Here is a 26,178-nt window from a genome sequence, read left to right as displayed (position 1 = left end):
CTAGTGGAACAGTTGCCCAGGGCCCAGTGCTTAGCAAGTGCTCCATAAAGTAGTGGCAGACTCTTGAGCATCTGCTGTATGCTGGCAGAGAACTGGACGCTAGGTGGGGCTACCCCCGGTTGGTCTGGAAGGCAGGCACAGGTTTCTTAGCCGAGGAAATAGCCTTAGAATCAGCACTGCTCGGGGCTGACTGCCGCCAGGCCTGAAATCCCCGCCGCTGCGCTTCCCGCCGCAGACGGCTCCCGGCTGGTCCCGCCCCCAACATGGCCCCGCCCCCGGCACGGCCCCGCCCCCAGGCGGAGCCGGCGCCGGGAGCTGTAGCGGGAGAGCGTCAGCGGGACCCCAGCGCGGGCGGCGGCGGCTGGGCGGGAGCCCCAGAGGTACTGGTGGGAGCAAGGGACGGGAGGCACTGCTGTCGGGCCCGTCAGGGGAGAGGGCCTAGCCGTGGGCCCGGGTGATGTGTATGGGAGTGGGGTCCTCGCCACGTTCGCCACCAGCACCCTCCCAACTTCCCTCCGGGCTCCAGTTCAGTCCCGAGTCAATATGTCCAGCCCCCTGTCTCTGACCAGCCGTTCCTAGTTCCTCTGTGTGACGGCTTAGCCTGGCCAGCAAACCGGTGAGTGGAGGCGGCGGCTCCTGACTCCTGGTGGCGGTGCTGTGACCCCCCTCCCCCTCAACACTGCAAGTGTGTTCGGGGCTCCCCCTTATTCTGAGGCTCCTTTTCTCCTTAGGCGGCCTCCACCCCAGTCCCTCGCCTGGCCTGGGAGGAAACATCTGTCGCGCCCCCTGGCAGCCGAAATGGGGTCATGACCTCCAGATGTGCTGGGAAGTGGCCAGCTCCTCCTCCTGGGGCAGCCAGGCCTTCCGGATCTGTGGGGGCGGGGCCGGCCCTTTCCCCCCACCCCTAGTGACACAGACCCGGAGGAATGTCCTGGCCTCAATGGACCCTGTGTGAAGCTTCAGGGTGGGGGGCAGAGCCCAAGAACACCCCTCAAGGCAGCGCCAGAGCCTGGCACTGAGCCACAGCAAGAGGCAGCCCACAGGCTGGGTGCACACATGCACAGAGCTCACTTCCAAGCGTGCAGAGCTCAGCCCACACGGAGCGGGGCTTGCACAGACCCCCTCCCTCATGCCCTCCTACTCCTTCACACACTATAGCCCAGGCCCGAGCGCTGGATGTGCCCAGAGCTTGGCTCATGGAGCCAGGGGCTACACCCGTCACACACACAGCTAGCTAGCGACACTCACCTTACTCGTCTCAGCCTCTCAACAGCCTTGGGAGGGGACAGAAATAGTTAACCCCAGGTTTTTTGTTTTGTTTTGTTTTTGAGACAGAGTCTCGCTCTGTCGCCCAGGCTGGAGTTCAGTGGTGTGATCTCGACTCACTGCAACCTCCGCCTCCCAGGTTTAAGCGATTCTCCTGCCTCAGCCTCCCGAGTAGCTGGGACTACAGGCACGCACCACCACAGCCGGCTAATTTTTGCATTTTTAGTAGAGACAGGGTTTCACCGTGTTGGCCAGGCTGGTCTCGAACTCCTGACCTCCGGTGATCCCCCCCCCCCCGCCAACCTTGGCCTCCCAAAGTGCTGGGCTTACAGGCCTGAGCCACTGCGCCCAGCCAGTTAACCCTATTTTAGAGATGAGAAAACAGAAGCTCAAGGTCAGCGTGGGAGTTTATTCAGGAGAAATAAAGTAGAAGGCACCTGGGCTGGGGAGCCGACCCTTGCTTGGTTCTGGAGGCCCCAGGCGAGGGGTGTGTGGAGCCCCTTCTCCACCGGCCCAGCCCTGCATGATGTCACTGGGTGCTGCAGGAAGACCCACCATTAGATGCCTGTACCCCTAGTGGAAGGTCCCCAGCTCCCTGTCCTCACTGCCTAGTCCATCCAGGTCTTGCCTGGGCGTGGCTTCCCTCAAGTTCTCCCACCAACATTTGCACCTGCCTCTGGCGTCACATTTCCGCACTTAGCAGGTCCCTGGGGCTTTGGGTGTCTCAATCTTGCATCCTGTGAGACCTTGAACCTCAGCCCAACACCCACCCCCCAATATCTACGCACACAGACAGCAGTGGGCAGGTGCAGCCCTGCTTAGGCCCTGAAGATGAACAGACCCAGGCTCAAATCCTAGCTCTGACATGGAATTGCTTCAGGCAAGAGCATCTCCTCTGGACCTCATTTGACCATCTGTCACATGGGGTTCAGACCTCCCTGTCTGCATCAGTGAGACCAGGTAGGCAGAGGTCCCTATGGGTCCCTGTCATTGTGACTCCTCTTGTGCCCAAGCCTGGGCACAGTAGCCTGCAAGAAGGTGAGCTGGCCTGTCCTTCAGGCCAGGGTGACTGGGGTCCCATGACGGCTGCTGTGACCCCAGCACCTTCCTCAGGATGTAGGGGCCTGGCAGAGGGCTGGGCCCACAGTTGGGGCTACTTCCTGTGCTGAAGGAAGTCCTCTTGCCATTCCTGCTGCCCTGCCATTGCCCCCCTGGGAACCCATGTGTCCTTGTGGTATTGAGGCCTTGAGGTCCAGGGCACTGAGATCAGACCTCTCTGGGTGATCAGTTCTCCAGGGACCCTGAAGGAAGTGGGAGGGGCAGGGAGGAAGGTCTCTGGGGACAGGACGTCCTCCCTTTGTTAAGTGGGCAGGACCCAGACACCAGTGGCCCCTGGGTTTCCCGTCCCAGCCAATACAAGTCATCTGTCCAGTTGGGCTAGGTCCTGGTGGGACCCTTACTCTGGGCCCAGGCCAAAGCTAAGGTGTGTGAGTGGCAACTGGGGGACCCTGGAAGCCCCAGGACTGCCCAGGCTCCAGGACCCTCAGGGCCAAGACCCAACAGCCCAGCCTCTAGCCCTGCCCACCTAAGCCGGGGAGGGGGCTGAAAACCTCAGCCCTAGGCAGACAAGGAAGTGGCCTGGAAAGCGGAAGCAGCTTTGATGGTCTCGGAGGGGGCCGGAAGCCAACGCGGGTGGTGGAGGACCAGGCTGGGGGCCTGGGTTCCTGTTTTCTGCCCAGGCCCCTCTGAACAGCCCCCTCCTCCTTCAGGGCAGGAACTGCTGCTGCAACCTCCGGCTGGGCACCAAACACCCGTGCCCGCCAATGCGGCCCAGCCCCCGGAGAGTCAGGCCCACAGAACATGCCCATGTGGGCTGGCGGTGTGGGGAGCCCTCGGCGGGGCATGGCCCCTGCGTCCACGGATGACCTCTTTGCCCGCAAGCTGCGCCAGCCAGCACGGCCCCCGCTGACACCGCACACCTTCGATCCGAGGCCAGTCCGGGGCCCGCTCCTGCGCAGCGGCAGTGATGCAGGCGAGGCCAGACCCCCCACGCCAGCCAGCCCCCGTGCCCGTGCCCACAGCCACGAAGAGGCCAGCCGCCCTGCAGCCACTTCCACCCGGCTCTTCACTGACCCGCTGGCACTGCTGGGGCTGCCAGCCGAGGAACCAGAGCCTGCCTTCCCGCCAGTGCTTGAGCCTCGATGGTTTGCCCACTATGACGTGCAAAGCCTGCTCTTTGATTGGGCTCCGAGGTCTCAGGGGACGGGGAGCCACTCAGAGGCCAGCTCTGGGACCCTGGCTTCAGCGGACGACCAGGCTGCCAGCTCGGACCTGCTGCATGGGGCACCTGGCTTTGTGTGTGAGCTCGGGGGTGAGGGTGAGCTAGGCCTGGGTGGACCAGCATCCCCACCTGTGCCCCCTGCACTGCCCAACGCGGCCGTGTCCATCCTGGAGGAGCCACAGAACCGAACCTCGGCCTACAGCCTGGAGCACGCAGACCTGGGTGCCGGCTACTACCGCAAGTACTTCTATGGCAAAGGTGAGGAAAGGCAGTTCCGGGGGGGAGGAGGGGTGCTGAAGAAGAGGTCCCTGTCACCTGCAGTGCACACAGTAGGGCTCATGAACTGTCCATTTCCTGTGAAGTCCCTGGCCCTGGGAGGGCTCAAGAGCTGAGCTGGGGTCCTCCTGGACCCACTTTCAACCACCTTCTTTTTTTTTTTTTTTTTTTTGAGACGGAGTCTCGCTCTGTCGCCCAGGCTGGAGTGCAGTGGCCAGATCTCAGCTCACTGCAAGCTCCGCCTCCCGGGTTTACGCCATTCTCCTGCCTCAGCCTCCGGAGTAGCTGGGACTACAGGCGCCCGCCACCTCGCCCGGCTATTTTTTTGTATTTTTTAGTAGAGACGGGGTTTCACCGTGTTAGCCAGGATGGTCTCGATCTCCTGACCTCGTGATCCGCCCGTCTCGGCCTCCCAAAGTGCTGGGATTACAGGCTTGAGCCACCGCGCCCGACCTCAACCACCTTCTTAAGGCTAATCCCTGGCCCCTCACCCTCAGCCAGGGCTGGTCCCTCTGCCTCCATCTGGTTCAGCCTGCCGGGCTGGGGAGAGATTCCCTATGGGCATTTCTGTGGGGTGAAAACTCAGGCCCCAAAGCCCTGCATCCGTGAACCTTGTTCTCACCTGCACTGCGGAGAGGGCTCCAGGACACAGAAGACAGAATGGGGGCGTGGTGAGCGGGGCCAAGGCAGGATTTAGGCCTGGCAGCTGGCTGCGTGGATCTAGGTCTGGGTCTGGGTCCACCTCTGGATCAGGGTTGAGATCAAGATGTTGAGCTCGGGGCTACAGAGGGGCGGGACTTAGTCTAGGGTCAGCATTTGGTGGTGAGATGAAGCCGAGGGCGGAGCTTAGTGATGCGCGTGGTCGAGCGGGGGCGGGGCTGCCAGCCGGCGGGACCAATCATTTTCTTCGGCGCGGTCCCCCAGAACATCAGAACTTCTTCGGGATGGACGAGTCGCTCGGCCCGGTGGCAGTGAGCCTGCGGCGGGAGGAGAAGGAGGGCAGCGGAGGGGGCACCCTGCACAGCTACCGCGTCATCGTGCGGACTACGCAGGTGGGCCGGGATCGCGGGATCAGGACGTTTGAGTTGCCTCCCCGACACCCTGTATGCATCCTGAGTTCCCCTACACCCTTTCCTCAGCTCCGGACCCTCCGTGGCACCATCTCGGAGGACGCGTTGCCGCCGGGGCCCCCACGGGGTCTGTCCCCAAGGAAACTTCTGGAGCACGTGGCGCCGCAGCTGAGCCCCAGCTGCCTGCGCCTGGGCTCAGCTTCACCCAAGGTACCACGGACGCTGCTCACACTGGATGAGCAAGTGGTGAGTGACCGGCCGCGGAGCCCACAGCCGTACAACTGGCCCCAGTCTGAACCCAGCCTGCCCAGCTCCCAAACCCCTAGCCTTGACCCTGATCCTGGGCTGGGTGGTGACCCCAGGAGAGCTAGATTTTCAGAGAGAAAGTATCAGAGGTCATCTGGAGCCTTGCTTCTCAAAGTGAGCTCTGTAGACCAGCAGTATCCACATCATCTAGAAATGCAGATTCTGGGGCCCCACCCCAGACCATCTGAATCAGAGTCTGCTCTTTATTTATGTATTTATTTAGAGATGGAGTCTCGCTCTGTCACCCAGGCTGGAGTGCAATGGTGCAATCTCAGCTCACTGCAACCTCCACCTCCCGGGTTCAAGCGATTCTCCTGCCTCAGCCTCCCGAGTAGCTGGGACTACAGGTGCGCACCACCATGCCCAGCTAAGTTTTGTATTTGCAGTAGAGACTGGGTTTTACCATGTTGGCCACGCTGGTTTCGAACTCCTGACCTTGTGATCTGCCAACTTCCGCCTCCCAAAGTGCTGGGATTACAGGCGTGAGCCACTGCACTCGGCCCAGAGTCTGCATTTTAAAAAGATCTTTACAGCCCTAGACGCCCTGGTCTGACTCACCCCACTGGTCCTGCAGTTCCCGCATCATTCCTGGCCAATTTCCCCCACAGCCCCTGCTGGGTTTCCTCTTACATGTGGTGCTCCAGCTTCCTGGAGTGGCTCCTTCCAGCCCCCACTCCATGCTGAAAGCTGCCTATTGGCTGAGTCTCCTCTGTGTCATTCAACCCATCAGTCATTCAACAAACATTTCTTAGACCTTCTTGGTGCCAGGCCTCAGACTGGATGCTGGGGACAGGTCTAGACCAGGTGCTTTGCTTGAGTAGCTCACAGCTGGGTGGGAGAAGGAGACCCACAGAGAACTGCTGAAATACACGAGCAGGATAACACTGAAAGGGGAATGTTGAGGGCTCCGTGGGCCACAAGGGTAGTGCTGAGAGCCCTTCCTTGGCCAGGGTTTTCCAGGAGGGAGAACATAAAAGGGCTCCAGCCTGGATAAGCAGGTGTTTTCTAGTCAGAAGGAGTAACTTGTGCAAAGGCTTGGAGAATGAGAGCATGGCACAGTAGGCAGTCAGTTCAGCGTGGCTGGGGTCGGGATTGTGGGGAGGGGCTGGGGAGAAGCTTGCATTTGTTACCATGGGCACTGGGGAGCCATGGAGGGATCCAGTGCAGATCTGAGAGGGGCAACTCTCTGGCTGCAGCCTGGGGACTAGACTGTATGGGGCGGGGAGGCCAGGCTGAAGCCTGTTGCAATTGCCCAGGCTGGACACAGTGGCATCGATAGTGGAGGTGAAGAGGAGGTGACAGTCCAAGAGGGACTGGGTAGTCATGTGGCTGACTGGAAGAGGTGAAGTGCTAGGATTGCCCAGCTTCTTGGCCCCCAGGAGTGGTGCTTTAAGGAGGAGGAGCAGGGTGGAGGAGTCACAGCAAGGTGAGACATTAGGCAGCTGGAGAAAAGGGCCTGGGGTTTGGTAGGCTGGTCTGAGTGGGAGGCAGAGATGGGGGTGTCATGCCTGCTGCAGCCAGGGAGTGGGAGGAGCATGGGTGGAGAAGAGGCCCAGGCAGAAGAGGACGGGGTCCCTGGGGCCCTAGGCAAGGTGAGTTTCCAGCTATCCTCAGTGCCAACTGTGGCCGGGAGGGTGCCAGGATGAGGCCACATCTGCGGTCCCTATGGGGAGTGGGAGGTGCAGGGGGTTGGGAGGAATGAAATGGAAGTGGGGACTGTGAGTGCAGACAAGTTTAGTTGTAGAAAAGGGAGGTGACTGCTGGAGGGAGCCTGTGCTGTTCGGAGGAGCTCAGAGCACCTTGAGCTGGGCACGGTTATCCAGTTATCCGCAGAGGGAAGAGCCAGGAACAGAGGGCACAGAAATGAGAGCATGGGTGGCAGAGGTGGTGCCTGGCTCAAGGCCTGAAGGGGCTGGGGTGGGGGTGCTTTGGATTCAGGGGTGGAGAGGACAGTCCAGCCTTGAGATAAGGAGGATGATAATGTGTATGTTTATTGGAAGGGTTCTTTCTGTGAATCACCTTCTCTACTGCCACATGGGAACCAGCCTCCTCCCATCCCTTCCTACCTGTGCCCTCCCAAGCACGAGGAGCACAACAGACTGTACTCACCTGACAGGCAAGGACACAAGTGGCTCAGAGAGGGCTGGTGCTCAGCCCCCAGGCCAGCGTCCCATCCATTCCCTAAGAGCTGGTGGGGTCGGGCTGTGGGGGACTGAGACCTATGCCTTCTGTCTCCTACCCACAGCTGAGTTTCCAGCGCAAGGTGGGCATCCTGTACTGCCGGGCGGGCCAGGGCTCAGAGGAGGAGATGTACAACAACCAGGAGGCGGGACCAGCCTTCATGCAGTTTCTCACCTTGCTGGGCGATGTGGTGCGGCTCAAAGGCTTTGAGAGTTACCGGGCCCAACTAGACACCAAAAGTGAGGCCCAGGGGCAGGAGGGGTGGGAGCAAATCTGTGCTGAAGGGGTGAGCACGAATTGCCTTGTCACTCCTTTGTCCATACAGTCCTGGGGCTGGGGGCTGGAGAGTTCTTTGTGTAAGCTGAGGATCTGAGTCAGGGCTATAAGGGCCAAACTATGGGCTGAGAGGAGGGGCTGGGACTGTCCCTCAAGGCCCAAGTACCCTACTGCCTGAGCTAGGGCTAAAGTGGTTTGGGGGCACTACCCCTCCACCAAACACATTCCAGCAGCTCAGCCTCATAGAAGAGAGGTGCCCCTGCCTCCCTGGTGGAAGGGGCCCCAGGACCCCTGGGAGGTGTTGTACTGAGCACCCCTGCCTGCCTTTCACTTTCCCAGCATACCACACATGCTTGGGCCTGGAGTGACACCTGTTCTCCTAGGACACCTGACCCTGGCCTCTCTCTGAGACCCCTTCTCATTTCTGTCTTCATTCTATTTCAACGCTCCCATCCTGACCCCCCTTCACTCTGGCATGGGGCTGGAGCCTGTGGAGGGAGGGGAGGAGGGGCACCCAGGGATGAGGCCCTTGGATCTCACTGGCTGGGCATTGGCTGGTGGCATGACTGGTTGTCCACCTGCTGTTTGGGGCACAGAGGCTCCCGTGTGCAGACAGGAGTGGCAAGTTCAAGTCACTCAGATTCCCCTTGTTTTCTCCTTCTGTGTCCCTAACTCCCTGGCCACAGCGGATTCCACAGGCACACACTCCCTCTACACCACGTACCAGGACCACGAGATCATGTTCCACGTGTCCACGATGCTGCCTTACACCCCCAACAACCAGCAGCAGGTGTGAGGGGGACCAGCGTGGGGGTGGGGCTTCCGGGAACCATGGAGGGCCCTGCATGGTCCATGACATTTGAGCTTTGGCTGGAGCTCTGTTGGCCCCAACAACCCGCCCCTCTGGTGGCCCCTTCCCAAAGGCAAACACCCTAGGTCTTCACCAGGGGCAGTGGGGAGCCATTGGTGTCTTGGCTTTCTCCTGCTTGAATAAGGAGGGGTTTGGGGCATGGCAGGCCTCATCATGAGCCCCAACTATCCAACCCCCAGCTCCTGCGGAAGCGTCACATTGGCAACGACATTGTGACCATCGTGTTCCAGGAGCCTGGCAGCAAGCCCTTCTGCCCCGCCACCATCCGCTCACACTTCCAACACGTGTTCCTAGTGGTGCGGGCACACGCACCCTGCACACCGCACACCTCCTACAGGTAGGCACCGGTGTGGTCCCAGGTCTCCCGTGGGCATGGCGTCCTGCTGCCCCTCATTTCCACCTCCCTCCCCGCAGGGTGGCTGTGAGCCGTACCCAGGACACCCCGGCCTTCGGGCCAGCTCTGCCTGCTGGCGGAGGCCCCTTCGCGGCCAACGCCGACTTCCGCGCCTTCCTGCTGGCCAAGGCGCTGAATGGCGAGCAGGCGGCCGGCCACGCACGCCAGTTCCACGCCATGGCCACACGCACCCGCCAGCAGTACCTGCAAGACCTGGCCACCAACGAAGTGACCACTACGTCGCTGGACTCGGCCTCACGCTTCGGCTTGCCTTCCCTAGGGGGGAGGCGCCGGGCAGCCCCTCGGGGCCCGGGCACCGAGCTGCAGGCAGCTGGCTCACTGGTGTGGGGCGTGCGCGCTGCGTCCGGGGCGCGGGTCGCCGCCGGGGCTCAGGCGAGCGGCCCCGAAGGCGCCGAGGTGCCCTGCCTGCTGGGCATCTCGGCCGAGGCTCTGGTGCTGGTGGCGCCGCGCGACGGCCGCGTAGTGTTCAATTGCGCCTGTCGCGACGTGCTGGCCTGGACCTTCTCCGAGCAGCAGCTGGACCTGTACCACGGCCGCGGGGAGGCGATCACGCTGCGCTTCGACGGGTCCCCCGGCCAAGCCGTGGGCGAGGTGGTGGCGCGCCTGCAGGTGAGCCTGAGCGGGAAACTGGGGCACCTGCGCGCGGCGGGGCGGGGCCTGCTTTGGATCCTTCCCTCCGCTTTTGTCCCCCACTCCTGCGGAAGGGAAAGTCGAGGAGGGCAGAGCTAGCCCTGGGGCTTGGCAAGGCCGGAACTGGTGCCCTCGAGTAAGCGACTTCTGGTCCTCATCCCACACGCGACCCTCGGGGGCTGTGGAACTTTCCATGTGGCCTGGGACGCAGTCCAGGGGGCGGGCGCTGGGGCGGCCCCACCTCCCGGCAGCCCCGCCCACTCGCCCCGCCCCGCCCTCAGCTGGTGAGCCGCGGCTGCGAGACCCGCGAGCTGGCGCTGCCCCGCGACGGTCAAGGCCGCCTGGGCTTCGAGGTGGACGCCGAGGGCTTCGTCACGCACGTGGAACGCTTCACGTTCGCCGAGACGGCTGGGCTGCGGCCCGGGGCGCGCCTGCTGCGCGTGTGCGGCCAGACGCTGCCCAGCCTCCGGCCCGAGGCCGCTGCCCAGCTGCTGCGCTCGGCGCCCAAGGTCTGCGTCACCGTCCTGCCCCCCGACGAGAGCGGCCGGCCCCGCAGGTCAGGGTGCCGGGGACGCGGGGAGGTGGGAAGGCCGGCAGTTGGCCACCGCACAGTCTGTGCCTCTCGGGTCGCCATTAGCAGTTTCAGGAACCCCTTGTGGATACCTTTCCTTTTAGAAAGAATCTCTGGTCTCTTAGCCCGTCTGAGTCTCAGTCTCTCTCTCTCTCTCTCTCTCTCCCCCTCCCCCTTTCCTTCTTCTCTCTCTCTCCCCTTCCTTCTTCTCTCTCTCTCTCCCCTTCCTTCTTCTCTCTCTCTCTCCCCTTCCTTCTTCTCTCTCTCTCCCCTCTCTTCCTCTCTTCTCTCTCCTCTCTCTCGCTCCTCTCTCTTAATTTTTTTTTTTTGTTTTTTTTTTTTTGAGACGGAGTCTCGCTCTGTCGCCCAGGCTGGAGTGCAGTGGCCGGATCTCAGCTCACTGTAAGCTCCGCCTCCCGGGTTCACGCCATTCTCCTGCCTCAGCCTCCCGAGTAGCTGGGACTACAGGCGCCCGCCACCTCGCCCGGCTAGTATTTTTGTATTTTTTAGTAGAGACGGGGTTTCACCGTGTTAGCCAGGATGGTCTCGATCTCCTGACCTCGTGATCCACCCGTCTCGGCCTCCCAAAGTGCTGGGATTACAGGCTTGAGCCACCGCGCCCGGCCTCTTAATTTTTTTTTTTTTTTTTGAGACGAAGTTTCACTCTTGTTGCCCAAGCTGGAGTGCAATGGCGTGATCTTGGCTTATTGCAATCTCCGCCTCCCGGATTCAAGCAATTCCCCTGCCTCAGCCTGTCTTGTAGCTGGGATTACAGGCACGCACCACCACGGCCGGCTAATTTTTTGTACTTGTAGTAGAGACGGGGTTTCACCATGTTGGTCAGGCTGGTCTCGAACTCCTGACCTCAGGTGCTCCACCCGCCTCGCCCTCCCAAAGTTCTGGGATTAAAGGCGTGAGCCACCACGCCCTGAACCTCTTTCTTCATATGTAGAATGGGACCAGTTAAGCGCCTTGCTCCCACTGCTTAAAAGATCAAATAGCCCCGACTATCTGTTTTTTCTTTTTTTTTTTTTAAAGTGTTGACACCCGCCCCCCTGCCACCACCACACACATTACACACTATTGATAATTTCCTGTGCTAAGCCAGGGGTAGGCAAACATTTTCTGTAAATGCCCAAATAATAAATATTTTAGGCTTTCTGGACCATCTGGTCTCTGCCGCAGCTACTCTGTCGTTGTAGGTAAATGAATAAATAAATGTGCCTGTATCTCGCTAAAACTTTACAGACACTGAAATTTGGATTTTATATGATTTTCACTTATCATGAAATATTATTTTGATTTTTCTACTAGTTAAAAATGTAAAATCCGGACTGGGTGCGGTGGCTCACACCTGTAATCCCAGCACTTCGGGAGGCTGAGGCAAGTGGATCACCTGAGGTCAGGAGTTCGAGACCAGCCTGGCCAACATGGTGAAACCCATCTCTACTAAAAATACAAAAATTAGCCAGGCATGATGGCAGACGCCTGTAATCCCAGCTACTCCGGAGGCTGAGGCAGGAGACTCACTTGAACCCAGGAGGCGGAGGAAGTTGCAGTGAGCTGTGATCACGCCACTGCACTCCAGCCTGGGCAACAAGAGCAAAACTCCATCTCAAAAAAAAAAAAAAAAAGTAAAATCCATGCTTAGCTTGCAGTACAGCAGCTGGCACATCTGCTTTAGAAAAGAAAAGGAAAAGGCACAGGTTGGATTTGGCTACAGACAGTAGTTTTGGGATTTAAGCAATTTAAACGTCTTACTTAAACCCTCACAGCACACTATGAGGTTGGTACTATTATCCCCATTTCACAGATGGAGAAATTGATGTTCAGAGTGATTTGCTTGGGATATCCAGGGGCAGCACTGGAATTTGAACCATGGTCTGGAAAAATGGCCAGTAACCAGGCAGACATTTTTCACTGTTGTCTGGAAACTGGGGAGCTCTCCTGCTCCTGGTAGTGAGCTGGGCTGGGGGTGGGGCTGGTGATGCAGGACGCTGGGGACTGGGGAAGTCCTGCCTGACCCTGTCCCCCTCCACAGGAGTTTTTCGGAGCTGTACATGCTGTCTCTGCAGGAGCCCAGCCGGCGGGGGGCCCCAGAGCCTGTGCAGGATGAGGTCCAGGGGGTGACCCTGCTGCCCACCACAAAACAGCTGCTGCACCTATGCCTGCAAGATGGTGGCAGTCCTCCAGTGCCTGGGGATCTGGCCGAGGAGAGGACCGAGTTCCTGCACAGCCAGAACTCGTTGTCACCACGCAGGTGCACACTCTTGGCCTTCCCTCTCCTCCAGGCCTCTGGAAAAGCGGCTTCCCTTTCTGAGCCACCCCTGCTCTCCCCAGCTCCCTGTCAGATGAGGCCCCAGTCCTGCCCACCACCACCCCGGATCTCCTCCTGGCCACCACGGCCAAGCCATCAGTACCCAGTGCTGACAGTGAGGCACCCCTGACCCAGGTGAGCAGAAACCGGGCTCTGGAGCCCAGTGGCACAGTGGTGACAGTGGGCATCACTGAATCGGTATCCACTTCTGTCGCACAGGACGGGCCAGGCAGTCCCAGTGGCTCTGAGGACAAGGGCAACCCGGCTCCAGAGCTGAGGGCCTCCTTTCTGCCACGTACCTTGTCTCTGCGGAACTCCATCAGCAGGAGTGAGTCTGGACCCAGGAGAGCAGGGGAAGGGTCGGGGGGTGCTTCTGGGCTTCCCCAGCTCAGCCTGCTCCTTGTGCCCACAGTCATGTCGGAGGCAGGCAGTGGGACCCTGGAGGATGAGTGGCAGGCCATCTCGGAGATCGCCTCCACTTGCAACACCATTCTGGAGTCGCTGTCCAGAGAGGGTGAGGCCACCAGGGTGCTGCAGTAAGCCTGGGCAGTGCTCTTGCCCCCTTTCTGACTGCCCACCTGATCCCTCTGTCCCCACAGGACAGCCCATCCCAGAGAGCGGAGACCCTAAGGGAACTCCAAAGTCTGATGCTGAGTAAGCTCCCCAACTCCCCACAGCCGCTTTACCTGCCCACATGACCCCCCACTTCATGCCTGTCCGCTGGGGTGGAGGTCTGTCCCGGCTCTGCTGCCACATATGCATAGAAGACTGGCGGGGCCCCTCTCATTAGGTGGGGCTGAGAGTCAGCTGGTGCGCTGTGCCCTGCCTTGGTCTTGCTGAGTCTTGACCCCCATGTCCTCAGGCCAGAGCCTGGGAACCTCTCAGAGAAGGTCTCTCACTTGGAGTCCATGCTCAGGAAGCTGCAGGAGGACCTGCAGAAGGTGAGGGGTGGGCTGGGCTTGGGGGGAGTCACAAGGCTGCCCCAGGAAAGGGGCTGGCGGCTCTGACTCTTGTCTTCCCCGGCCACCCCAGGAGAAGGCGGACAGGGCAGCCCTGGAGGAGGAGGTGCGGAGCCTGAGACACAACAACCGACGGCTGCAGGCAGAGTCTGAGAGCGCAGCCACACGCCTGCTCCTGGCCTCCAAGCAGCTGGGCTCTCCCACCGCTGACCTGGCCTGAGCCACCTGGGACCACCTGGGCCCCTGAGGGCACCGTGGTCACACTGGGCCCTTCTCAGGAACTCTCCCTGCGCAGAGGCGCGTCTTAGCACTGCCCCCGTCCCCAGCCCTTTATTTGGTGGCCTCCACCCCTTCCCTGTTTGTAAATATTCTGTGAGAAAAGAGGACTTCAGGGAGTAAAGAAGCCACTGCTGTCTGCGTCTGAATATGTGTCCAAGACAGGGCAGGGCCAGGGGCTTTGCCTCCAGAGGCCCCAGCCAGACTCCTCGGAGCAGTCAGGACAGGTCCTGGGAACACTGGCTCAGAGATGGGCTGGCACTCGCTGAGGGGTCCCTGGGGCCAGGCCACTGCTTGGCTTCTCTCCCATAACGTTTATTTGGTTCTGCAGGGAAGGAGGTGGCCACAGCCCACACCTACCCTGGCCGTGCATCACAAGGCCCTGCACCTCGGTGCAGGCCTCATTCTTCTCTCTGAAGCCACTGAGCCCCCAGGCCTCGTCCTCTCTCCACCCACCTGGTCACTTCTTGCAGGGCCCAATTCCAGAGGTGGTGGCATCTCTGCCTCAGTTGACTGGGGCTGTTTCCATGTCCTGGAGGAAATGGGCCCTTGACCCGCTTCTCTCCTCACCAGCCTATGGTCCTCTAAGTGGCATCATCAAGTCCAAACTTGGACTTTGTCTAAATCCTATGTTTTCTGGACCTGAGGCCCAGACAGGGCAGACTTGCCCAGCATCTCATGCCTATTCCAGTCCCTTCCCTAGGCTGGCTGAAGCTCCATGGTGAGACCTAGGCCCTGGGTCTGTTAACTTAGGTGCTGGCAGGATGAGCTAGGCTCTGAGAAACACAGCATCTGAGGATCAGGAAGCCTTCATGGAGGAGGTAATGAGGGCTGAGTTTTGAAGGTTGGGTAGGAGTTCACCAGGCAGAGATGTCAGAGGTATCCTGGTAGGACCAGTCTGGCTGGGGCCTGTTGGACTAGAGCCAAGGCACACACAGGAACCCATGGTCAAAGAAGCCAGATCAGAAAGGGTTGTGAAGGTGCACTAGGGATCGTGGATTAGCAGTTCCCAAGACTGCCAGTTCTTCCTGGTTGTGGACTAGTGTGGAAGCTCTGGTCACTGAGGGTGTGTCTGCAGAAAACTAGGATCTGGTCATGTGGTTGATGTTCGAAGGGAGATTGATGAGGTGAGATCTAGATGTCAGAGCTCTTTGGCTGCAGGGAGGCGGCTGTAGCCACAGTCCAGTGGGAGGTATAGTGGACTTAAACTCAGTGATAGCAGTGACAGTGGGGAGAAGTGGGCAGATTTTTCAGAACCTCGTGGAAAGACTGGATGCAAGTTACTAAGAGAAGAGTTGTGGCATCTACAATAGTGGCCAGGTTTCCGGCTGGAGCCCCTGGGAGGTGGCAGGGCCAGGGCTGACACAGGGAAAACGAGAGGCAGACTGGGGATGGCTGAGGTCATTTGGAACAGGGTGTTTGAGAGGCCCGAGGACGTCAGAGTGGAGATATCCAGGGGCTGGCGCGCAGAGGAGAGAGGTCTGGGCTGGATACGAGGACTTGGAGCTGGTGAGCCATGAGCATGATGGGATCATTCAGGAATGAGAGAAGGACCAGGAGAGGTCTTCCGTGGGTAACGGGAGGAAGCGGGACCGAGAAAGCCAAGGCGAGGGAGGCGCAGCATGGGCTGCATGGCCTGGGCTCCCTGGTTTCCCTCTGGGCCTCGGGTCGGGGACCTCCGGTCGGGGTCCCTGCGCAGCTCAGCAATCGGCTTCCTCAGCTTAGGAGCCTTCTCACCCCGCCCGCTTCCTCCCCGGCCCCGCCTCCCAGAGACTACCCGGCAGCTTCGCCCGGGTCCTGACCGGGCCACCGCGAGCCCGGGCTCCGCCCCTCGCGTAGGAGTTCCGCCGAGGCCCGCCCTCGCTCCAGGCCCCGCCCCTGGCCATCCCCAGCGAGCCAGAGCCCCGGGGCAAGCTCCACTTCATCGATGCAGTCGGCCTGCAGTCTCGCAGACGCTGCCCATGGGAGCCTGCACCCAGGGTCTTTTGTGTTTCTAGCAGACTCGCTGACTTTTGGGACGCGTCCTGCTGACGATAACTCCTTTTCCCCTGCTGTTGTACTCCCGCAGCAGTGCGAAACCCAGAGGAAACGCCATCGGCTTCGGCGGGGATTTCCCCCAGATGCGGGACTCGGCCTCCGGTCGCTGAGGTCTCCTTGTGCGCCTGCGCACTCGAGAACTGGGGGACCAAGCCGGCCAGCGCTATTTGCTCTGAGCTTGCGCTGGGGCAAAGCGGAAGTACGTCCAGCTGTAGCCCTGTGGGCTGCGGCTGGGCCTTTGTTTTGGCTTCCTGAGGCTGTGGATTGAAGCTTTCACCGTTCCTCCCAGAACAGAGTATCAAAGCATCGGTGGGGCAGGGTAGATCTTCACCTGGCACTACACATCCCCAAGAGAGAAGCACACACTCCCTGGGCCACCCAAGGAATTAAGTCCAAATTTCCTGGCCCCATCAAATCTTTCGAACATCGTTTCTCTTACCTCTGACGCTGGCTAGTCCCTCTGCGAGATCCACTCTCAGCTGATCTAAGACCTGGAGCAAATGGGGCCTCCGGGAAGACTCCTGAAATTGCTCAATCCCCAGTCAGTGGGCCCTACTAGGCTCTCGGTGTGTTAGGACTCCTGCCTTAGTTGCCCGTTTTCATCCACTGGACAGTAACTCGGGGTTTCCAAGGGCATTCTCAGACTGCAGGCTCTCAGAGGACAGTGCACGCATTCACCCAGCTCTCTACCACCAATGTCCGGCCTGATGTGACTAGCAAAGTGTGTGCTCAGTGTCTGCTGAAAAAAAGCGAATCTAGCCAGCTTGGCAACAGATTTATTAATTCAAGAGTAGAAAGAGCAAGAGTCCAAGTGCTTTGATTCTTCGGTGAAAACTATGCCTCCTGACTGGAGAGCTGCCAGCCTGCTCTCCCCGACTCTCTTTAACAACTTGCCCTCAATTAAGGCACTTGAGAAGAGGGAGAGCAGGGAAGTCCCAGACCAAACCCCCTCTGGATCCTTGAGAGAGCCAGCGTTGTTCCACTGGTTTCCTTCAGCCACAGCTGAGCAAGGAAAGAGCCGGCAGAGACCTCTGTGGGGCACGAAGGCCAGCCCCTCAAATGCTGGTGTTAGGCACAGCGACAATGCCAATGCCATAGAGGGGCTGGTACCTGGGGCGTTATTTCAAGGTGTAATGAATCCATGATGGAAGACACTTGATAATAAGGCTGTGTGGGCTCAAAGGCCTTACCTCTAGCCTGCTTCTCTCTCTAGGAGAGTACTAGAAGCTGCAGGATGTGGATGGGGGACCCCATAGTTCCATACAGAGAAGGGAGCTGACCATCAGGACAGGGGAAGAGTTTGAGTTTCCCCAGCTTCCCCCTTTCCAGAGAAGTTAATGCTTCTGCTTAAGCACCTCCAAAAAGAGAGATAGATACAGGTACTGCCAATAAAAGAATAAAATATGCCTTCCCCCTCCAAGGAAGACATCACCAAAGTTGGGGGCAGCTGGAACACACCCCACCAGAATCCGTAAGTGCTCTGGGAGGGCTTCAATCCCCTGCAAGCCAGTGCTCTGGGGAGGGGAGGCATCACCCCTTAGGAGCTGATCTGACTCAGCAGGGCTGAGAAGTCCATGTCCGCAATGGAGGAGAAGTCTTCATCTCCTGAAAGGAGGCCGTTGGGGAGCCCCGGGGCCCCCAGTGGAGCAGGAGCTGGGTCAGGGGGCCTCTGGGCCCCTGTCACTAGGCGAGTTATAGCCTCAGGGTACTCCATCAGCATGGGCTCAGTTGTGTGGGGGGCCACAGGTACGCCCTGGTTCAGCAGCTGCTGAAACTCGGAGTTGTCGACTGATGCCAGGTCTGTGAACACGGTTGGGTCTGTGCTGTTGCCAAGCAAGGCCCCCAGGTCTTCATCATCAAACTGCAGCTGCAGCAAGGCCTCTGACAGCGTTCCTTCCCCAGCCTGGGTGGGCTTGGGGGCAGGTGGGGCCACAGCCTGAGGAGGGCCTGGGGCTAGGACTGGGGCCTGGGCCAGAGGTGATACCATGGCTGGAGCAGGGGCAGGGGCTGGAGCCTGGGGCAGGACTTGGGGAGGGGCCAAGGCTGAGGCCTGGCTTATCTGCCCAGAAGGAAACACCATGGTGGGAAACTCATCATAGTTGATGGTGCTCAGGGATGACGTAAAGGGATAGGGCTGGGGTGCTGGAGGAGAGAGACAGAGAGGCAGGGGTCAGAGAAAGCCCTAGAGATCCACTCCGTCCTCTTACCCCAGCCCCTCTTGATGGCGCCTAGGCTCAATCCCTCTCTAGGAAGTCACTGCCAACACCCTATCTCCTTCCTCTTACCCCATCTGACCCAGCCTGTAGGGTCCAGTTCTAGCCACACCTCCACGTTGGAGTCCTCCCTGACTACTCAAGCCCACAAAACTCTCCCAGCCTTTTAAAGGAAGGGACACTTTGAGAGACAAGCTGGACTCCTCGGTTTACAGCTGAAAAACTAAGTCCTGAGAGGCAATGAGCCCATGGAGCATCAAGTGAGCAGCGGCCTCAAGTGGACAGCTTGTCAGTTTTTGAGCCTCGCACTGGCACATACGTCTTGCTAATTCAGAAGTGATTTTTGTTCCCCCTAATTCAAGTGAGAGATGAAAGCAGAGATTCTGCATTTTTTTTTTTTTGAGACGGAGTCTCGCTCTGTCGCCCAGGCTAGAGTGCAGTGGCGTGATCTCAGCTCACTGCAAGCTCCGCCTCCCAGGTTCATGCCATTCTCCTGCCTCAGCCTCCCGAGTAGCTGGGACTACAGGCGCCCGCCACCTCGCCCGGCTAATGTTTTGTATTTTTAAGAGAGACAGCGTTTCACCGTGTTAGCCAGGATGGTCTCGATCTCCTGACCTCGTCATCTGCCCGTCTCGGCCTCCCAAAGTGCTGGGATTACAGGCATGAGCCACCGCGCCCGGCCGATTCTGCATTTTTAACTTCTGAATCCCAAGATACCCAGTACAGGATTTAACTGGCACAGTGGTTCCCAGGCTTCAGCATGCATTAGCGTCCCAGAAGTTGCTGGTTCCTGCGCCATCCTTTCAAAGCCTCTGATTCAGTAGGTCTGTAATGGGGCCCAAGAGTCTGCATCTCCACTGCTCCTCAGCTGAACAGAGCTGAACCTGTCGTTCCAGTAGGACAAAAGGAAATCCTTACCTGGCTTGGGAACAACTGAGCTGCGGGAAGGCACAGCAATGCGCCGAGGTGGAGGCCGGGGGTCAGTGGGTCCTGCAGGGCAAGGGCTGGGTCAGTTCTCAGCCCCAGGGTGTCCCCTCCCTCCCCGCTGCCTTTCTCTCTGTCCTTCCCGGTCCCCATCTCACCGCTGAAAGGACTCTTCTTCATGATGCTCTTGAAGGTCTCATATGTCCTTTTGCGTTTCTCCTCAATCCGGTGACGATCGTCTGGGAAAGTAAGGGGGAGAAGTGGGACTTGCTCTCCTCAGGTGGGCCCCCAACGCTCTCAAAGGACCCTCAGGAGGAAACCGAGGAGCCAGGCTTTCCCAAGACCCGTTCTCCCAACCTCCTCTGCCAGTGAGAAGGGATGTGTGACATCCAGCAGTTCTGAGAATCCCACAGCTTTTGGAGGCCTCTGTTGGCTGAATCTGCCCCTCTACGGCCACATGGCGAGGCCGAGTACAGGGGCCGTGCTCTGGGGAAAGAGGAGCCCTGGGGGGCCCCAGCCTCCAGCTCATGCCTTCCTGCACTGCTCACGTCCTGGCTCACTGTCAGCCTCCACCCAGGGCGGTGAGAATTTCTTGCCACTCTGGGGCAGCTGGGGCACAACTGCCTTAACACTTCAGCAGACTCTTATTCTTATCTGTAATGGTTTCGTATTTTAGTCGGAGCTTTCAGAACTGTCTTTCTTTTTTTTTTTTTTTTTTTTTTTTTGAGACGGAGTCTCGCTCTGTCGCCCAGGCTGGAGTGCAGTGGCCGGATCTCCGCTCACTGCAAGCTCCGCCTCCCGGGTTCACGCCATTCTCCCGCCTCAGCCTCCCGAGTAGCTGGGACTACAGGCGCCCGCCACCTCGCCCGGCTAGTTTTTTGTACTTCTTTTTAGTAGAGATGGGGTTTCACCGTGTTAGCCAGGATGGTCTCGATCTCCTGACCTCGTGATCCGCCCGTCTCGGCCTCCCAAAGTGCTGGGATTACAGGCGTGAGCCACCGCGCCCGGCCCAGAACTGTCTTTCTAATTACAATGGTACTTCAGTAGCTCCAAAGCACCTCAATTCCATTAATTCAAAGACAACCTCATCATCCCTCAAAAACTGGATTCTTTCTCTTGTATTTCCTGACCATCCATCTGCCATCTGCCCTGTCACCCAAGCTAGAAACCTTGGAATGATTACCTTCTTTTCTCTCACTCCCCACCACTAACTTGACACATATTTATCAAGCACCTACTATGTGCCAGCCTCCCTTCTAGACACTGGGGATGTGGCCATAAGCACACAAGGTGTCTGCTCCCAAAAAGTTGGCATCCTAGTGAAAAAGTGAGAGGGACACAACCATATATACAAACCAGAAAATCTCAAGTGACAGTGGTTCAGGGAAGATACGGTGATGGAACAATACCGGAAGTGAGGTCGGGGCAGTCTAAATTTAGAGGGAAGGACTGGCATAAGCCACCTGCATTAAAACCTTGGGCCAGGCATTCCAAGCAGAGGCAATAGGTAGACACAGGTCCTGAGGTGAGACTGAGCTTGGTCTGTAAGATGCAAAATGGCTGCAGGGCTGAAGGGTAACTGAGGACAGTGGCGGAGATGTGATCTTGCTTCGCTATTCCTTCTACGAGGTTTGTGCCGCATCTTCTTTTCCTGGACTACAGCAACATCTTCCAGAATGGCCTCCCCGCTTTGAGTCTGTTCGTCTCTGATCTTCTACATGTGGCCTCCTGAGTCAACTTCCAAATCTGCTCCTGTCACTTCTCTGCTTAGAGGCCTTCAGCTTAACCACGCCCTCCTCTCTCTGAGCCTGCTCACTGCCCAACATCGGCTCAAACCACGAAGATGCCCCCGAACAGGCCGTGCAGTTGCCAACACCCCTTCCCTTCCAGGTGCTTGGCCACCTGCCTAGAGAACACACTTCCGTGTCTTTCTCCAGCTTCAACGCCACCTTCTCCATGCAGCTGTCTCCAGCTCCCCGGAGGCCACCGTGCCCCCGTGCTGCTCTGCACACACCTCTGTTTCACGTGTCATTCTGTGACTTAAGGATCTGTTTTGCATATTTGTCTTCCTCAAGTGACTGAGATTCTGAGGGCAGGGAGCCTGTCTTACTCATTTTTTGTATTCACAATACCTGGCACAGGCCCTGGTACCAAGTAGACATTCAAACCTTGACCAAAATGTGGCTGAGCTCTATGGTAGTGACAAGACAACCAGTGTGGCAAAAGGACCTTGAAGCCAGATGGCCTGGGTTCCAATGCTGACTCTGCTACTTACTAGCCACGTGAACCCAAGCAAGTCAGACACTATCTCCTACTTCAAAAGGGTCATGACATTAGAATCAGGTGATCCAGTGAAATGCCTGGAATAGGGCAGATGTGTAGTACTAGCTCAACGTCTGAGGTATCCTTATCATTAAATGTGGCAAGAAATGGATTCCAATTACCATATAAATCCCAAGCTCTGACTCCAGCTTCTGGCCCTCAACTACAGCCCCAGACATGCGGTCTTGGCCTCTCTCTCATGGCAGAGCCCAGCTGCCCTGATGCTGCCATCCCAGCTGTGTACCTGTATCTGGCAGGTACTGGAATTCCATGGGCTCACTGAGCTCCCGGTCGGAAGGCCGCCGCAGCTGCATGGAGACACGCACGGGAGCCTGCAGGCTGGGGTCTGCGTAGGGAGGGGTCCGGAACACAATGGCCACTTGTCGGTGCACATCAGCTTGTGAAAAGGAGCCTCGGGCCTCCCAGCCTGGTCCCGTGAAATACACCTCAATGTCCTCTGCAGGAGATGGGGTGGCAGTGTGGGTCAGTGTGTCTAACCCTCCACGGTCTCCCCCTCAACTTCGGATGCTTGTCTTCTAATATCACCCTTCGGCCCACCTGAGGCCCCTGAGGCATAGGAGGAAGTATCCAAAGCCAGTTGCCTGCCACGCCCCGTCTCTGCTCAGCTTCACCCCTTGCTCCCAAGAGCCCACCCCTGCCTCCTGATGTATACCTTTCTGCACCTTGTCACACAGTAGGAAGATCTCATCCCCACCGAGGCAGCTGCCAGAGTTTCGGTTCACTCGGCAGATCTTGAGTTCGGCAGTGTTGGGGGCACCTGAGGCAGTGAGAACAAGGAAGGATGACCTGAGCCACCAGAGGTCCCCGGGGTGGCCTGCAGGAGATGCAACTTCCCTGCCTAGCCCCAAGTCAAGGTTGCCCAGAGCTTGCCACCTACACCTTTGCAGCCACAGTCAGACCTTCTTATTAGCTCCTCACCCCAACCAATTCAGCAAGTATTTGCCTACTGATCTAAGCAAGGAGAATACAACCACATACAAAACCTAAACCTCTGCTCTCACGGAGCTTATAGTCCAGTGAGTGCCAATCTGATCACACTGTGTCTCCACCTGACCAAAGCAATCTTTAAGGTCAGTCCATACCCACCTTGGCAATGAGCCCTTCCCTCCTGACTCCCAGTTTATCCTGGTTTCCCATCTTTGGGGTTCCAGAGTCGTTTTATTTCCATTCATCCTGCTGGTTACTTAATTAAAGACTGCAGCTGATCAGTCAGCCCAATTCGTCTGCGGGCTTCTGTCACTGAAGCATCATTCTCGAACACTATCTTATTCCTGGGAGTTCGTTTCCTAGAGTCATTATCGCAGTTGTGGGCACACCACCTTCTCATCACACGATACTGAAAATGCCCATTTCCCATCAGACTCCCTGCTAGACTCCCTGCCAGGCCGGAGCTACACCTCAAGGACAGCTCTGGGTCTTCTTTGCCTTCTCTCCCCAGCCAACAAAGAGCTGGGCACAGAAGAGAAGATGAATACACAAGATGACTGATGAATCAGAGCACCTCTTGCAGGCCACACTCACCCCAACCCCTTCCTCCTATCCAGGCCCACCCTCTCCCCTTCCTGTGTCTCCCTCGCTACTCACGGTTGTCAAAGATGGGATGAGAAAGGACAGGCGGCAGGCGGAGGGGCCTGCCTGATGGATCCCGCACTGTCACCTGGAAGCAGAGCCGCACAGCATTCAGGTCGTAGTCCCCACGCTGTTCTTCTATAGGAACTGGCAAGAAAACAGGTGATCAGGAGAGCAGGGGAAGTGGGGATATAGGTGTGACCAGTTGGGGCAGGGAGCTCTGCTCTGGGAGGGCCGCTGGCGAGTGTGTAAAACACAAGTCCTAGAGGAGGCAGAACCCAGCAGTGACTCCACTGTGACCTGAATGTCATGTCCCCTCCTGGGCCTCAGTTTCCCAATGGCAAAGTGGGAGAGTACCGAATGGGCACCAAGAGTCCATCTTTACCGTGTACTGGCCAATGAGGGAGATGCAGGAAAGGCGGGCCAGGGAGGGTGGCAGAGGGTGCGGGGGCGGCAGGCAGGGTAGCCCTCACCTTGGAAGGGATTGTTGTTCGTCTGGATGCGCTGAGTGATAGCCTGCTCCAGGTCCCGCTTCTTCACACACTGGATTCCCAGGTTCTGGAAACTGAGCACCCCCAGCCATCTGTCCCACTGTCTCTCACACAGCCCGGACCTTCCTGCCTTGCCCAGTCTGCTCCTTCCTCCCCCACCCACCCCCAGACCATCGCTCCATGCTTGACCCCCTCCAGTGGCTTCCTACTGTGCTGCAATGAACCCTGTCCCTTCCCTCAGCTGACAAGCACCTCCGTGCCCCCGCCCCTGCCAGCCTCCCCGTGGGCTCCCTGCTTACAACCACAGGCGCTTCTTTTCCATTCTCTAAACACAGGACACTCATTCCCACCTCAAGGCCTCTGCACTTGTTTGGTCGGCTTGGAATGTTCTTTTCCTACTTCTCTCCTCCTTCTCACCATTCAAGGAGGGAGGCCTTCCCTGACCTTCCAATCTAAAGTCATCACACCAGCTCCCGTAACTCCCCCACCCCAGGTTATCCTTCTATCCTATGACTTTGTTTTATTTTCAGGACTGAAATTGTTACTCTGACAGCACCTTGTTTATTTATCTGTGTATTTATTTATTTTTAAGAGACAGGGTGTTGGGCCGGGTGCGGTGGCTCACACCTGTAATCCCAGCACTTTGGGAGGCTGAGACAGGCAGATCATGAGGTCAGGAGATTGAGAACATCCTGACTAACATGGTGAAACCCCTTCTCTACTAAAAAAAAAAACGCAAAAAAATTAGCTGGGCGTGGTGGCGGGCACCTGTAGTCCCAGCTACTTGGGAAGCTGAGGCAGGACAGTGGTCTAAACCCGGCAGATAGAGGTTGCAGGGAGCTGAGATTGCGCCACTGCACTCCAGCCTGGGGACAGAGCAAGACTCCGTCTCAAAAAAAAAAAAAAAAACACGACAAGGTGTCGCTCTGCTACCCAAGTGTCGTGGTGTAATCATAGCTTGCCATAGCGGTGACCTCCTGGGCTCAGGTGATCCTCCCACATCAGCCTCCCAAGTAGCTGGGACTATAGGCACAAGTCACCATACCCAGCTAATTTCTTATTTTTTTGTAGAGATAGGGTCTCACTATGTTGCCTTGGTTAGTCTTGAACTCCCAGGCTCAAGAGATCTTCCTGCCTTGGCCTCCGGAAGTGCTAGAATTATAAGCATGAGCCACTATGCCTGGCCTGTATATTTTTTTAAGGCCTGTTTCTGTCAACTGCAATGTCACCTCCAGGGGAGAGTGTTGGTTCAGTGGTTTTCTTTCTCAAACAAGAGACATGACTCCAAGGGACTTGTCCTTCCAGCTACAGGGGTCAGGGATTCAGAAGTGATTAGGGACCCATCCATATCCCTTGGAGCTCTTATCTGTGCTAGAGTAGAGGTACAAATAGATCATTTCAAGACAAAGAGAGTTTACTTGCAGAGCTGAGTCAGAGCAAGAAGTAAGCAACTCTGCCCTGTGTCCAGAAAGGAGTAACACTGTAGCGGCTACTTCATAGCCCGCCTCCTGTTCCCTCATGCTGGGCCTCCTAGCCTGCAGGGAGCTCACCTGTGGATGCAGCGGTCCGGGCAGAGCTCAGCCTCATAGAAGCCATCCCGGCAGTCCTTTCCTACAAGCTCGTGGGGGTGAGGCCGGTGAGGAGGGTCCTTGGTGACTAGGGAGATGCGTACTGTCCCTGGTCCTGTGTAGCCATTGATCTGTCCAAAGTACAGAGGCCCAGACATCCAAACCTGACTCCCAGACACAGAGGGCTGGGGTTCCACAGTCCCTTCCCCGCACACCCTGGTGCAGTGCTGACCTTGATGGTGGGGTGGGTCTTGGTGGTATCTGTGCTCCTCTCGCCTGGGATGCTGCCCGCGGAGCGCCCCTCGCACTTGTAGCGGAAGCGCATGCCCCGCTGCTTGGGCTGCTCAATGATCTCCACATAAGGGCCAGAGGCCTGGGCTGGCTCTGCCAGGGGACACCGCAGGCCCATTAGACAGCTGCCCCCGCTGCCCTACCCCAGGGAACACCTCCCGGACCGCTGCGGGGGCCACTTACCTGCCGGGAAGATGAGGGGGAACAGTTCTGAAAGGGGAGGGAGATCAGGGTCAGCACACACCCACTGCCCATCCTCACAAGGGAGTATCTGCTCTCCACAGAGAAGAGAAGCCAGGCTCCCTCCCAGGGGAACTGAGTAAGGACCTGCTTCCTAGAACCTGCGGTGAAACTAAGGAGTGGAGGAAAGGAACCAGAAACACCTGCTTCTTGAGGGAAAACGGGGTAAGGAATCCTTCTCCCGAGGGAAGCCGAATCAGGGCCTGTTGTACTTTCATAAGGAAAACTGAGGGAGGGCACGCCCCACCTCCATCCAGAGAGGAAACTGAATCAGATGCGTTCTCCCCTAATAGGGAAACGAAGCCAGAGCTGCCCCCATGGACGGTGTGGAGGGAAACTGAGTCAAGGCTCCCTCTGCTCCCCCACCCAGGGAGGATGCTGAGTCAAGGGCCCCCCTCCACCCAGAGGGGAAACTGAGTCAGACCCCTCCCCGCCTGCCCCGCCCCGCGCCACCATCCGGCAGGCCGACCGCTCCCTGCGCAGCGCCAGTCGGCGCAGGAAGGGGCGGAAAGCGGCGCGGGGCCTCCCGCCACAGCCGGGGCGGTCCCGGCGCGGCCACCCCGCGGGGTCAGAGGGCGACCTCACCGTCCATGGCCGGGGTCCCGGGGGCGGGGCCGGGGTCGCAGCTGGGCCCGCGGCGTGCACTACAGCCGAGCCATTCGCCAGAGGCGGAAATGCGCCGCGCGCGCCCGCCGTCGCGTCACTGCCCGGAATCCGGCCGCGCCTGCGCGCTGCCCCGCCGCCGCCCGGCGAAGGGGCCGGGAGCAAGTGCGCGCCGCGCGGAGGACGAAGAGGCCGCGCGCACAG

The 26,178-nt window shown here is 58.4% G+C and overlaps 2 protein-coding genes across 8 annotated transcripts; one reads left to right on the top strand and one right to left on the bottom strand.

Moving 5' to 3' along the window:
- Nucleotides 1–298: 298 nt before the first annotated feature.
- SIPA1 (signal-induced proliferation-associated 1) lies at nt 299–13,822 on the top strand. 4 transcript variants are annotated; one of them, XM_005577253.4, is made up of 16 exons: nt 299–380; nt 3,036–3,805; nt 4,748–4,875; nt 4,963–5,139; nt 7,445–7,619; nt 8,343–8,446; nt 8,707–8,864; nt 8,942–9,551; nt 9,854–10,128; nt 12,185–12,403; nt 12,484–12,595; nt 12,680–12,788; nt 12,873–12,974; nt 13,060–13,114; nt 13,323–13,401; nt 13,493–13,822. In XM_005577253.4, the coding sequence occupies exons 2-16, from the start codon at nt 3,127–3,129 to the stop codon at nt 13,637–13,639; spliced, it is 3,129 nt and encodes a 1,042-aa protein (XP_005577310.3). In that variant the 5' UTR covers nt 299–380; nt 3,036–3,126; the 3' UTR covers nt 13,640–13,822. The 4 variants fall into 4 exon arrangements, with proteins under 4 accessions (XP_005577310.3, XP_005577312.3, XP_073869285.1 ...); XM_005577255.4 differs by having other exon boundaries at nt 299–616; XM_074013184.1 differs by lacking the exons at nt 12,185–12,403; nt 12,484–12,595; nt 12,680–12,788; ... (2 more) ...; nt 13,323–13,401; nt 13,493–13,822 and adding an exon at nt 11,458–11,836.
- A 2,669-nt stretch (nt 13,823–16,491) lies between these two features.
- On the bottom strand, nt 16,492–26,049 carry RELA (RELA proto-oncogene, NF-kB subunit). 4 transcript variants are annotated; one of them, XM_065527955.1, is made up of 11 exons: nt 25,957–26,049; nt 25,315–25,483; nt 25,073–25,224; nt 24,823–24,971; nt 23,255–23,346; nt 22,797–22,928; nt 21,865–21,969; nt 21,436–21,648; nt 19,028–19,108; nt 18,864–18,935; nt 16,492–17,874 (listed from the first exon to the last, which is right to left on the bottom strand). In XM_065527955.1, the coding sequence occupies exons 3-11, from the start codon at nt 25,163–25,165 to the stop codon at nt 17,270–17,272; spliced, it is 1,542 nt and encodes a 513-aa protein (XP_065384027.1). In that variant the 5' UTR covers nt 25,166–25,224; nt 25,315–25,483; nt 25,957–26,049; the 3' UTR covers nt 16,492–17,269. The 4 variants fall into 4 exon arrangements, with proteins under 4 accessions (XP_065384027.1, XP_005577305.3, XP_073869289.1 ...); XM_005577248.4 differs by having other exon boundaries at nt 25,315–25,341; XM_074013188.1 differs by lacking the exon at nt 21,436–21,648.
- Nucleotides 26,050–26,178: the final 129 nt, after the last annotated feature.

Source organism: Macaca fascicularis, chromosome 14 (assembly GCF_037993035.2).
Source record: "Macaca fascicularis isolate 582-1 chromosome 14, T2T-MFA8v1.1".
NCBI classification, from domain to species: domain Eukaryota; kingdom Metazoa; phylum Chordata; class Mammalia; order Primates; family Cercopithecidae; genus Macaca; species Macaca fascicularis.
The sequence above is the reverse complement of the archived record's forward strand: the minus strand, read 5'-3'. Positions and strand labels throughout refer to the sequence as shown.